Consider the following 14127-nt stretch of genomic DNA (forward strand, 5'->3'; position numbering starts at 1 on the left):
TTATACTTCAAAATTGATAAAATTCTATGATAATTCAGGCTTGAATTTCTAAATAAAAGGCAACTTTTTAAAATAACATATATACACGTATTTCTTGAAATAATCACAAGATACTTGATTGCGTGGACGTAACACATTTTTCTCGTTCAAGCATCTAACAGGAAACTCTCGAGATATTTAATATACGGAGTGTATGGGCCGACAATGCACGAAGAAAAGCGGCGCGATCACTTAAAATTACAATGGCCACAGAGTAGCATGAAGGACTTTGCTCTCAACTCGAGCGGGTATAATCGCGACGGGATATATATCTGCTGCGTAACATTTATAGACCAAGGATAAAAAATCGAGAGCTATCGCGCGATTCGTCGTCGAGTCGCGCGCACGATTCTCGGCGCTATCGCGTTTACAAAAGCTCTTTGGCGCAAAGGTCATCGATTGCTCATCATCGCATATGGGAAGAACAGTATAACTATTCACGTGCTGGGTGCTGCATAGATAGCTTCAAGATCCATAACGCTCACGATCAGTGTAGGGCGTCCCGAGGGAAGCGTACGTGTGTCACGAACGTAGACGGAGTCACGGAGCATGGGACGAGTCTTCCTCCCGTTTAGGATAAGATCAGGATAACATTTTATTTCCTTCTATCGAGACATTCCGCATCTCTTTTTTCTTGCTTCGATTTTAATGCTATTTATTTTGTCTCGACATATTAATATTGTATGCACAGACAACGGAAATCACAACTCTGCTTTTTCTTCTTTCAATTAAATTAAAAAAAGGGAAAAAGAAGTTGTTTGGAAGCATTTGGAGCATCAACTGGACCACAGGCCTTATCATCATCATCATATAAATAATAGCTAGAACAATGAAATGTTGGGCAATCGAAACGTCGGGAGTCGCAAATATTAACAATCACGGCCGATATTGCGACAAACGTCACTCGGGTAGTGACTATGCGCGAGTACCGCGACGATGACACCATAAGTTCGATCTAAAGCGCGCAGGACGACGCAGCGGCGGCGACGCGACGTCAGGTTGCGTCCGTCCCCGCTGCCGCTATCGCGCGCTCTTATGTAATGAACGCGTCTGTCGTGGTGCACGTACCGCGTACGGTACCGCGCTGCGCAACCGCTTACCGCGGTTCTCCGAAGGACTCCGGAAGCATCCGCCCGACCGTTCAGTCGGCCGGGCCGAAGTTTGCGCGGGGAGCAAAGCGGGACGATCGTGTCCGAACGAGGCGCCCGCGATGTATTCGGGTTACTCCGTCACTGTCGAACGGAGCCCGCAAGAGGGCTAGTAGGAGGGAGAAAGAGGGACGAACGAAGATACTGCGCGAGAGAGAGTCGGAGTAGCGATAGGTTCGCGCAGGCTAGACGGAGACGCGGCGAGCCTAGAGAGGTGTACGCGAGTATCAACCAGCTGGTTGGCAAGGGAGCCGCGAGCAGTCGCCAGTGAGACGCGGCATCCCGCGAGCGCGCGTGTCGCTTGTTTGCTCGCTCGCTCGCTCGTTCGTTCGTTCGTTCGTCCGTCCGTCCGTCCGTACGTGCGCGCGCGCGTACGTCCGTGGACACGGGTGTTGTACGTGTCTCTCTCTCTCCCCCATTTCCGTAGTGGCAACTCCGTGGTAGTCGCCGCACGTTCATCCGAGACAGCGGTACGTTGTGCCTCTCTCCGCTCGCGCCTGGCACCTCATTCTCGGATACGACACTTGGCCCCCGCGAACGAGCATCGTCTGCTGTCTCCTCCACATTTCTTCTCCCTCGTTCTTACTCGCGCGCGCTCGCCCGTTTCGTTTCTCTCTCTCTCTCTCTCTCTCTCTCTCTCTCTATCTTTCATTCTCCGTGACTCTCTGGCCTTCCCCTCCTTCCTCGTCGGAAGCAGAGTGTGGTGCATGTGTATAGTTCTCCCGCGGCTCTGTGTGTGCTGTTTGTCCGCCTGTGGCTGTGTACTCGTGCGCGCAACGAGCGAACCAAGATGGCCGCCGATTCAGGAATGGAGACGTGTCCCTCCCCGGAGATTGCGGACTCGAGAAAGCGGCCGCTCGACTGCGACGCGGAGAACGGCGCGACCAAGAGATCACACTATGGATCAGGTATTTCGATCGTTCGGGCGTCGTTGACGCTGCGCGTCACGTCGCAGCGCGCCGTCATCGGCGATTTCGCTCGCTCGTCTGCCCGCCCGCTCGCGCAATAGGCATACGGGAAGATCCCGTCTCTCCTGCCTCGCCCCTTGCTCCGTCCGTCTGCCATCTCCCTTCTTCCCTGGTTTCGCCTCGCGCGCCTTTGACAATCTCGTCGCTGTTGACACAGCGTGATCGACGGGACATTCTCCCTTTCGTTTCCCACTTGGTTGCTGGGCCTCGTCTCGTCCTGTCCCGTCTCGCGCATCCTCTCTCGTCCGCCACGTCTTCTTCTCTCCTTCCGCCTCTCTTTCGTCATCCTCTTTTCCTCTCTTTATACTCACCCTATTGCCGTCGTCGTGCCTTATCTCGTCCGATTAACGGAGTTGCGTGCACGCGCGCGCGAGGTACGTCCAAGTTTGACGGCGAAAACGGTGTTTTGATTTTTGACGTTCCGCGCCACGTCTTCCTTCGTCTCTGTCTCTCTCTTTCTCTAGTAAAACAACGCGTTCTCTCCCTCTCTCTTAGTCGTGCGTGGGCGGCCGTGCCTGTGGAACGTCGTTAATGGAGGTCCGCTTCCACGGCGGTGGCTGTTCTTACGGTGACTCTGCAACTTTGTCGCGCGAGCATCGTGAGAATAGCGACACGCGTTGTCGCCGCGTGATTACGTTTTCGTCGTCGTCTCCTTTGTGCATCATTCGCGCGCGCGACTCGCGTTCCACCTTCAGTCCCGTCCTTTCCGTATCCGTAGTGCGATATCGCAGTTACCGTTCTCGTCATTGTCGTCGTCGCCGTTGAGAAGTCGCCGCCGTTGCCGTCTGCGCGCAGAACGACGGCGCCCACTAGGATGTGGCGCATCGGTGAGTTGTCACGCACGCACGCACCGCTCCTCTCCGCCGCGCCGAGGTTGCGGGTCAAGGTCGCCGGGCCAGTCAGCCAGCCAGCGAGCGAGCAGGCGAGCGAGCAAGTCTGCCAGCGCGCAGGGCGCTTCCATCTGTCAAACAGCTGTTCGTCTTCCGCACGTCCAATTTCCTGCCGCGCGCCGTCCCTACCCGTCCCGATCGCACTAATTTTACTCATCGCTCGTTTCTGTCTCTCTCTCTCTGCTTCTTCACATCTTCGCGACACGACGAAATGTAAATGTAATGTAGTGCGCGAATAAAGTCCGCAGTGAGATTGACCAATCGAAGCCGTTGATGCAATTGCATGCAATCGAGTCCGATTCACGTTAGCCACGTCGATTCCTTTTCGCCGCGTCCCACCGCGTCCACCTCGCAGCTCTGATGGCATCGGAATTGATCGCACGGTCGTCCTCTAGTCGTTTAGTCGATGGTTACGACTGCGTAAAGAGGCCGGAATAATTCCCAAATGTAGTTGGTTAAGCAAGATATCGTAATTGACGCTTTCTATTTCGGCTTAATCGCACGATACAGTTTGCAATTCGACGTGCTCCTTTTAGCTCGATTGCATCCAAGTTAGTCATCGTTGACCGTGACCGCCTCGATTTTCTTTCTTCGTTCGTGACATATAAGTAGCGTTACCGTTTGAAAGGTAAATCGCTCCTTTTCGAAATCCTCGTCGCCAAAGGTTTGTTGAAGCTACAATATAATATATTCTAGCTTCAACAAATATATATTAAGATTAATCATGATCATATTTCGATTCTACTTCTTTACTTATCGTACAACTGTAATCTTTATCTATCTATTTCGCTTTTTCTTTTTCGAAAATTAGTAATCAAGAACTAATTGGAGCAAGTCTATTTCAGTTAAACTTTCTTCTTTTACATGCAATCTATGTCTGCGTGCTATCGTTATTTGCTTGATCTACTCTGCGACATCATCCGACTCTGATTTACTTTATAAGTTTCCTTAATCACCTGATTATTCATTGTCAGTCACGCTTACGAGCGTAAGCAAATTCGTAATGCTTTTCCGGAACGCACGGCTTACAGAGCTATATCGATTTTCTTAAACAAATATCGCGATTTTCGCGATATTTCATCAAAACCAAAAACTCAAATAGTACAAATTTAGTCGACAATTAATTAATTTTAATGATAGTTGATTGATTAAATGTGAACGTTATCGTCTTTACATTGATAATTTAATTTTTCATATTAGCTAAAGAATTAGCTAAAGAAAGAAAATGATGAAATGTTCTAAATATTTAAAATCCTTAATTCTTTTATTTTATTTTGTTGTAGGAGGAGATGGAACGTATCACCTCAAAGTATTGGTCCCAGGTGTGGCAGCCGGGGCCATTATCGGAAAAGGTGGTGACACAATCGCTCAACTTCAAAAGGATACAGGGGCAAGGGTGAAAATGTCTAAATCGCATGATTTTTATCCGGGTATATAGTTATTTTTATGGATACACATTTCCTATTTCTTACTTTGATATGTATCTACATACATGTGTATATTACAGAAACATTTTATAGCGTATTCTATTGTTTACAGGAACGACTGAAAGAGTATGCCTGATTACAGGCACTGTAGATGCTATAATGGAAGTTATGGAGTTTATCATGGATAAAATACGCGAGAAACCTGATCTTACCTCAAAAACTACCGTTGATTTCGATTCTGGCAAAGCCACTGCGGAGAGAGACAAGCAGGTATATTAAAATCCTATATTTTTTATAATAAAAATTCTTTTCTAGATAATTGCAAATTTTGTTTACATTTTGTACATGTAGTATCTAGTTTTCAACAAATCTGAAAGAGTGATTATTCTTTTCACGGAAATATCATTGTATAATTAAAATTAATTGAACATGCAAGTGCAAGTATGTTTTCTCGACATTTTATACAGGGAATGTCTTGGAAAAATCGAAAAATCGAAAAATCGAAAAATACAAAAGTGTGCATTTAATATCATATCACGTTACATGATATATTTGGTGATATAGTTTTCTGTAAAATAAACGTAATACTAAACAATGAAATCGTCATCGATAAAATAAATAATAATCTGAACGTAGTGGTAAATTGGAAATTTTAAGCTTTTAACACAAGTGAAAATTGGTATTTCAGGTAAAAATTTTGGTACCTAATAGCACCGCGGGGATGATAATAGGAAAAGCCGGAAATTACATTAAACAGATCAAGGAAGAGTCCGGCTCGTATGTCCAAATAAGCCAGAAGGCTAAAGATCTGTCTCTTCAAGAGCGGTGTATAACGGTGATCGGTGACAAAGAAAATAATCATAGAGCGTTACACATGATCTTGGCGAAAGTGGCAGACGATCCGCAGAGCGGAACTTGTCTGAACGTTAGTTACGCGGACGTAAGTGGTCCCGTTGCCAACTACAATCCTACAGGCAGCCCGTACGCTCAAGCCCCCACGAGCACGCCTACGTACACGTCAACAGCTGGATTGAACACGGGTTAGTTAATTAGAGCATTTACAATGCGCGTTTACAAAGCGATCGCTATCCAATATCGCTATGATAGTGAAAGTATTATTATCAGCATCATGATAACTATACTCGATTCTAACTATACTCTAATAATACTCCCGCGTGTCAATCTTATAGAGATCTTATCAATCACAACAATCTCTTTTCTTTTCCGATTAAGAGGCAAACTCGTTGATATATTCGAGTAAGCAGAGTGAGTAAATGATTTTGAATTCCTTCAATGTAATTGCAAACTCGATCGATGTCCAATCAACAACGATCGACATCGTGCATGTACTTACGAGTTAATTAATGTACCATCGTTCGTGTCGCGTCACTGTATCACTAGTGGTTCACACACACACACACAGAGTGAATTAACGTGTGACTTCCTCCGTCTCTGTTTTTTCAGTGAGCCTGTTGAACGGTGCGGGCTTAAGCCTGAATCTAAATCTGGGCGCGGCTATTACAGCGGGTACAGCGCCGGTGACGACGCAGCTTCTCGAACACATTAAACTGAACCTACGTACGACAGGTTTCTCCGAGCCCGCCGCTACGGAGATACTCGCGGCGATCGCGACCCTCGCCAAATACAACATCCTCGGAATGGGCATAGGAATGCCGTCGAGCATGAGCTATCTGGGCAATCCGATGGACAGTACGACGACCGCGAACGGCTCGAACAACAACGGCGGTGTGTTCGGACCGATCGGGACAGTTCCTGCGCTTGGATCGACCTCGCCAACGCCGCGCAACACCCTCGATCGGTACGAGCCGTTCGATCCGTTCCGACAGAACAACACCGCCGCCAGCGCTATTCATCTGAACAACAATTCGTTTGGCCTGGGCACTAACCAGTTATCACTTGTAAGTAAGAGTCCTACACAGGTAGACGCCAACAACAAGGAGACCAAGAAAGTAGACATAGAAATTGCAGAGGTTATAGTGGGAGCTATTCTGGGACCCGGTGGTCGTGCCCTCATTGAGATTCAGCACCTAAGTGGCGCCAACATACAAATCTCTAAGAAGGGCATGTTCGCCCCTGGTACCAGGAACCGCATAGTGACTATCACGGGTTATCCCAATGCGATCAACACTGCTCAGTACTTGATCGAGCAGAGGATCAGTGAAGAGGAGGCGAAGCGAGCACGTCAGAATGCCATCGCCAGTATGATCCATTGATTTCAAGTACAGCATTCTACTTGTTCATCTCCATTATTGAGCTCCGTTGTTCACCTCTTCACGCCCTGAGAAGTTGGAGCGCCCATAGACGCGGCGATTCTGTTCTCTCCCTTAATATAAATATATATATATATATATATATATATATATATATATATATATTTATATTCGTCCATCGCCAAATTTACCGCCCGTTGTCGATTGTCATCTATCGCTGCGTTGTTGTCACTATAGCGCTTGCATTGTCGCATCACTTACGTTCATACATCCATCATGGCTCGTCAACATTTATCTCTTTTAAGATTATTATGATACATATGAATATTATGTATGTTGTACGATATATAACTACTACGATTGTTCTGTGATACACCACATTACGGGGCTTTATCACACACGACACGCGCGTACCGCATCAGAGTTGCCACGAATAACTAGTTGTTAGCGCGTATGTATTACCGCGTACTATCGCGAGGTAATCTATCTGCGATGCGATTGTTATCAATTCGGGATACGAGAAACGGCATCTCTTTAGCCGCAAATCTTTATGGCACGCGACATGTTACGCTATCGGAAATACGGAAATGCTTCTTCTCGACAGACAGACGGCTCTTTGTCTGGATCTAATCGCCAAAGTGGTATCTCCCGCTACTAATTTGCCGTGATCGTAAAGCTCATACAGAACTTCATCTTCAACGTCACCGTTAACGAAAACCGGTCAATTATCGATTTCGATAATTGACCGGTCAACTGAAATGTTGAGACACAATTTTCCGAATCAACGTTCGAAATTGTCTTTCAAGATGGGAAATACTTAGACTAATCGACTGTTCTCGCTTTTACTTTCTTTCTTTATTTACTTTCTTCGCCAGATAATACACCTTGGCAAAACCAAAGAGTTTACGCGGCATTTCAGGAAAAAGATGACAAGCTCTCTTAGAGCTTGAAACAAATGTCTAGCTCTTTTCCTGAAATGCTCTGTATAACGCAGAAATCTTGGCTGCAAGTTGATATATAATATATCCAAAGTGTGAGAGCTATTCTATATATAAACATATATTTATATATTTACAATATCGCTGGCTGGCCCAGCTGAATAAATAATAAATAACTCTTTATTGCCAAGTTACATTACATTCTTTTAATTTCAAAGTGTTTTAAGTCTCCATCTCCGAACGAATCTTGTCTAAGTTTCTCGTAGAGCTTAGATTATACTGTTATTTACAGTAATTTACAGTAGCAAAACTAGATTAACGTCAAACATTGTTTATTTAATTTTTTAATGTACGTTTCTAAGGGATGGAAATCTGCGTCAACACTTGTTCACTAGGATAAGCAATATACCTTTTGCACATCACCTTCTACATTCTCGGATAATAATTTGCGTAATTATTCCACTATATCTATCTCCAACTTTTAGTCTAATTATTTCCTCTTCTAAGACGATCATCAGTTGACTGTGATTAAGCTTCTTGTATTTTGCATGGTGTTTACTTGAGTCTTATTTAATCGGACTTGACATTGGAATTTCTTATTACGTGCCTTTTGAGAGAAAGTAGCGCGTACTGGCGTTTGCTTTCTTCAAACAAGACGTAAACGCTTGCTTGTTTCAAACGTTCTTCGGAACTCTTTTATTTACATGATCGTACCTTATCTTCGATTCGGTTCCCGCGTCGGACATTTTACTCATACAAATTCCCGTGTTTTAAATTTAAAAATATTGATTCGATTATTCGATCGCGTAGATGCATCGATGCAAACACTCCATTGATCTATTTTAATCATTATTTTCAAGAATTTCAATTGCTATTATCAGATTACGTATTTTTTGGGTTCTGTATGATGAAAAGGATGAAAAGGATGAAAAGGAGCACTTCTATAGAACGTTGCAAAATTTTCTGTTTGCGAATCAACTAAATCCTAAATGGATATTTTTAATGAATCACATTTTTGCCATGGAGAAGTCGGCAGACATTGAATATAAAAATTTTCGGATATATTTGTTATGTTTTCGACATTCGATTTGAAGAAGGATATTCGCTACGAATAGATGTTTTTATAATCATTCTTTCTTTGGGGCTAGGTAAATAGGAAGGGGTGATATAAGCTAGGTAGTAAAATAATTGATAATGGGTTTAGTTAAAATGATGATTATTAAAAAAAATGTTAACTATATAACATTATAAATGAGATATATAACTGTACATGAGTACAATTCACAACTGGAGGCGCTGGCCCACCGCTCTTTAAAAAACAATGACTTGTATATTTATAAATATTGCAAAACAGGAATGCGAATATAATATATTATGCAGAGAGAAAAAAAATAAAGAAGAGGAATATATAGATATAACACACACACATTCGCGCGCGCGCACACGTGTGTGAATGCATATGGTATATGTGCATGTATGTATGTATATATATATATATGAAAAGATGTATGTGTGTGTGTGTGTGTGTGTGTGCGCGTGTGTGTGTGTACATTCATATATATAAAAGAAATATATTATACAAAGAGAGAAGATGCAATTAGATTATTATAAAAAGAGAAATCACGTTAAATGGATTATAAATGACACACACACACACACACACACACACACACACACACACACACACACACACACACACACACACACATGCGTATATACATGTATATGAGTGCTCGTGTGTGTATGCGTATTTATACGTACGTACATGCACGCACGCGCGCGGACATACATATACACGTACAAACAATATTAATATAAATACATATATTAAAGTAAAAGAACGTGGAATATATATGATATTATATAAAAGATTGTTGATAAATATTTGCGTCCGCGAAGAGGAGAAAATAGATTTATGTTTATCCATAAATTCTATGTGAACTATTATCAATTAAACTTCACTGTGTTGCCCAAATACATTGAAAAGTCACCCAAGTATGAAACATTAACTAGATTGCTGTAGATAGATCCATTCTAAAGTTTTAAGAGAGCATATAGAGAAACGTAATTTATATAACGCGTTAATTTTATTTATGGATTAGCGTGTTCTAATGGCCTTTATGCTATTAACGCTAAACGGCAGCATAATATATTTCATTATACTGATTAATATATAATAATATATGTAACACGCAATCGTCATTTTCCGGAGTCATCACATTAGGTCTATTAGTGATTGCTAATTTTTATCGCGCTACAAATCTTCTATCGTAATTGGCTACGAATATATAATATCTGATTGACTGCCGGTAGGCAAGAGATGCCGCCAAGTTTGTCGCACGATGGGAGGGGAGGGGGACGGAGAAAATAAGCGCGTGGAAGGTATAGGTATTTGTCAGCTGACACATTACTTTATCGCGATCTCGCGGATGCTTGTACAAGACACAAGATGTAGTTCTACCATTGCCACTGCTACAAATATGTACGTTACTTATTAGGTGTTAATATTATTTATTTGTTTCTCATATCTCATGTGCGTTATTTATCGTCGCAATTATTTATTCGTATTCGACAGGAGCGTCGAATTACGAAACCGTCAATCGAGAATCAGTATCTTTGTTTTATTTGTATTTTTTTTTGATTGTTAAAGTTGTGAGACGTATAGCTGCGTGTATAGCTGCATCCGATCGTAATGAATGGGATCGTGGATGGCAAACTGGATTTTCAATTGAAACAATTCATCGATTTACTTCCGCTCACCTGCGGCCAAGTGGTGGTAGTTTGGAGCGATCGTTACAGTTCCTCCCGAGTTTTCGACTTTCATCCTCAATTTGCCTTTCATTAGCCATTCACCCTCCGTTATCGTGCATTCGCAATAGCCATATTGTAATTCTAGTGCTGTTCGAACAGCACAGTGTATATAAATTGCAAAAAAAAGAAACTATCACCGTCGGCGTCCCATTGTCGGCGTATCTTTGTTAGCACGGAATGAAGCTTGTGATATGCATCGCCTGTTGGTACAAACGATATACAGTTTACGACGTACATGTTTGTAGAAATGCAACACCCGAGAACGAGAAGGAGGAGGCTCTCTGACGAACAACTTGTAGGTAGCAACAGTCCGCTAAACTAGGATAGACTTACGGTTCTCTCTGATAAACATTCCGTAGTAGAGCAAGATTACGTATAAGACTAGCTGTGATGGAGTTGAAAGAGAGCGTATATTTACCAGCTGCCAGTACGTGAAAAAGATGCCACAAACTTCGTTGATAGAATGTAAAATTATAGAATTTATTTGCGCAGGAGAAAGTAGCTCGCGATGGCATGCAAAATGTTCGGCCGAGGCAAGGAGAAGTCAATGGAGGGAAAAGGAGCTTCGTCAGCGCATAATAATAAAATATACGTTTAATTAATGTGTAACAAGAATTTCGTGCGCGCGTGCGCGATTATGTTCATGTATCGTTTGAATCACGACAACGACGAGATCGAAGCGAAGCCGATACCCTTCCTAACTAAAAATGTAAAGCCATGGATCTCCTTCCGATGTTCCGGAATAAGAATCAAACGCGAAGGAAAGAGCAAGGTTTAGCAGGTATAGAGGCCATAGCGCGATCAGCCAGTCTAACATAAGTATTTTTCTTAGTGTACGTTGAGGGTTAAAGAACCGTTACCGTCTGTTACGTTTCAGTAACCGTATCGATGATATTCGTAGAGTTAAAAACGCAATTGCCTCGCTGAAAGCGCGTTACTTTAATAATGACTGCTTCAATCACTTTTTTCGCAACTCTTGCAGTTTTAATATTGACGCTTATCTGGCATATCGCGCCAACAAGCGTCGAAACGAAGAAAGTAAGAAAATTCTGCTAAAAACACAAATATAGTTTCAACGATACGGAAATTAAAGAACGAAGTCAACAGTGTCGAGGAGTAACGAGTATGTTATTAGCGGCGAGTAAAGCATACAATTACAACATTATTAAAGTAACATCTTTTGGCTAAACTTCCGATGTCGGCGTACGTAGGTACGCGTCATGTACACACCGATACACACGTGTATATTTGTTATGTATCTTGATTGCGTAATATTTAACGATAACAGTCGAGCACAGTTGTAAACTCGAGCTACGTAAATTGGTCCTTGAATCAATATTAACACGGTATAATGTTGTCACGAATGATATGTATAGATATGCATTGACCTGCCGTGATATGATAATACTAATACTATACTATACTAATACATGTATCAAAAAAGTAATGAAAGATGTTACGTCGATTAGGTCGATTACGTCGTGGTGACAAAGTTATTACGTATAACGGCATTGATTCAGCACGGAGAACCATAGGACCGTTTCATCCTTCTCGACTCGATAATTTCAGTTGGAATCTTACATATTAAAAATATGTAACACGCGCGGATGCGTTTCTTGCGCAATTCTCCGTTCAAGTGTATCTGAAATCGATAATCGCTAAAAGAGATTTTGTTTCTCTTTTTCGGCAACCGTTCTTGCTACGTTTCACAAAGACGTTGACACGTTCAAACTGGAATAAACGCACGAATCTGATGCGCGGGATCGCGAAAACAGGGACAATTAAACGTTCAGGTATGTTGAAAATTGTTTTGACAAATGATAGAATGATAGAAAGATAGTCGCACGTCTGCGCGCAGGTGGCAAAGCAGTATTGGTCGGCCAGTTCATACGAGTTACCTACGAGTTGTTTTAAGGAGAGGGCATTGTTACAATGTTCAACAAACCGGCAGTCGTCGCCTCTTGTTAGGAAAGTCTTTTATTTTTTCATAGAGTGCTTTGTTTTGTACAGTTTAAGATATATCTCTTCGTTCACTCGCTAAGCGAGAGACGCGCGTCGTGCATCGCCGCGTCGGCGTCGCATCGCCAGTCGATAGTTGTACACAGAACAGTTAGGCATATAAATGTGTAGCTAGTTTCTTAAATCTCTTACGGAATTACGTCGTCAATCAATCAATCAATCAATCGACGTATGACACTTCAAACAATAATTGACCGCTTCTATCCGAGACAAGCAGGAAGAAAGAGAAAGAAAGATCAATAATATAGTGTGCATATATTATGCACGCGCGTGTACAATACTGTACGCGTACGAATATGTTATGTGTGAGACACACGGGATAATTAATGGGAGAGCTGAATTATAATTCCCGCATGTATAGCGGACGACGTAGCGTAGTAATCGGGGAACTGTAGGAATTGCATTGACTCGCCTCAATTCTAATTATGACTATATTGTTACAGTAATAACTATAAACTGAATTTGACAAGTCGTCGCTGCGCGGATGGTGACTCGCGTGTCACGTTACTTGGCTGTGTGTGCTAGATTACATCGTAAAAAAATCATATTCCATCGCATCTCATCGCTCGTATTATAAATTCCATTAAGCCGATCTCTAAAAGAAAAGAGAAGAAATCGCAAAAAAAATTTATGTCACAGACCGGACGAGAGAAGAAGCAGCGGCGCGCTCAACGGACGCCGTTGCTCTCGATGAACATTCGGAATCGATGCGCGCGCGTTTTACGTCAGGAGCAAAAACGATTTTCCATCTCACCTGCACTCCACTCTTTAGTGCCATATCGAATTCCTCCCTCCCCAGAGCTCATCAGCCACTACACTTGTTAACGTTTGACGATAGAACGCGTTGTTAAAGATGTGTATATCCTGCGACACGCAGGCTGTTTTCAATAAAGTCGGACTATACGATTATTTCTCATTGATATGTGCTGAATACGTCGTTACAAAGTTATTACGAGATACCTTTATACATCTACTTCGTTTGCGATACATGAGAAAAGAGATGAGGGTCAAGAATATTATTAAAGGTAAAGAGCTAACGTTTCGTTGTAATAGACTACTGCAGAAAAGATTGAGAGAAATATTATTTAACAGTTAATTGATTTTGAGTTGAAATTGTTGTTGCGTTAAATACTCGCATTTTCCTTAGCGTATTTTACAAAGCGTGTATCTTGCTCCAGTACGTCTCATGTTATCGGCGATAATAAACGCAAGCTAGAAATGCAACAATTTCTTAATTGATACTTGTTTGTTGTTGCATTACACTTTGGCAAATCGAATCAAAATTATCGAATCACAATTATCGGCGATTCGACAATTGCTGTCGGAGAACGAATGGCACACGCAAAAGTTTCACAGTCAGTAAATTCAATGATCAAAATGTCAGATAAAGTGCAAACGCCTTCCAAATCATTTTAATGATTGGCATTGTAAAAAAGATTCCTATCGATGGACCGAGGAGGGTCTAAAATGTCTAAATTGTTAACTGCAAAATATAATTAAGAGAAGATATATTATTGTGTCAGAAAAAATGTTGCATTTGTCTCTGTTAAAAAAATTCACTTCTCTAATTGTTGATTTACTGCCACTTTTTTGCAATCGAACACTATAATCAAACGTTTAAATGATAAGGCAAATTTATCGACTAGCCAAGGAAAT

General features: G+C 42.3%; 1 protein-coding gene across 5 annotated transcripts; it reads left to right on the plus strand.

The window, feature by feature from the left end:
• The first annotated feature begins 524 nt into the window (after positions 1-524).
• On the plus strand, positions 525-9033 carry LOC105275797 (RNA-binding protein Nova-1). 5 transcript variants are annotated; one of them, XM_026973610.1, is made up of 7 exons: positions 525-2095; positions 4329-4475; positions 4585-4742; positions 5161-5512; positions 5706-5738; positions 5937-6391; positions 6462-6605. In XM_026973610.1, exons 1-7 carry the CDS (start codon positions 1978-1980, stop codon positions 6468-6470), a joined length of 1272 nt encoding a protein of 423 aa, XP_026829411.1. In that variant the 5' UTR covers positions 525-1977; the 3' UTR covers positions 6471-6605. The 5 variants fall into 5 exon arrangements, with proteins under 5 accessions (XP_026829411.1, XP_026829408.1, XP_011331204.2 ...); XM_026973607.1 differs by having other exon boundaries at positions 5937-9033; XM_026973608.1 differs by lacking the exon at positions 525-2095 and adding an exon at positions 2467-2982 and having other exon boundaries at positions 5937-9033.
• Positions 9034-14127: the final 5094 nt, after the last annotated feature.

This window comes from Ooceraea biroi, chromosome 11 (assembly GCF_003672135.1).
Source record: "Ooceraea biroi isolate clonal line C1 chromosome 11, Obir_v5.4, whole genome shotgun sequence".
In the NCBI taxonomy this organism is placed as follows: Eukaryota; Metazoa; Arthropoda; class Insecta; order Hymenoptera; family Formicidae; genus Ooceraea; species Ooceraea biroi.

What these genes read in the sequence shown, in the direction of transcription:
- LOC105275797 (XM_026973607.1), top strand. Translation starts at nt 1,978, where the DNA reads ATGGCCGCCGATTCAGGAATGGAGACGTGTCCCTCCCCGGAGATTGCG. An exon ending in ATCGCATGATTTTTATCCGG is followed by an intron (nt 4,476 to 4,584) that starts GTATATAGTTAT and finishes TATTGTTTACAG; the next exon opens with GAACGACTGAAAGAGTATGC. An exon ending in AACAGCTGGATTGAACACGG is followed by an intron (nt 5,513 to 5,705) that starts GTTAGTTAATTA and finishes TTTCCGATTAAG; the next exon opens with AGGCAAACTCGTTGATATAT.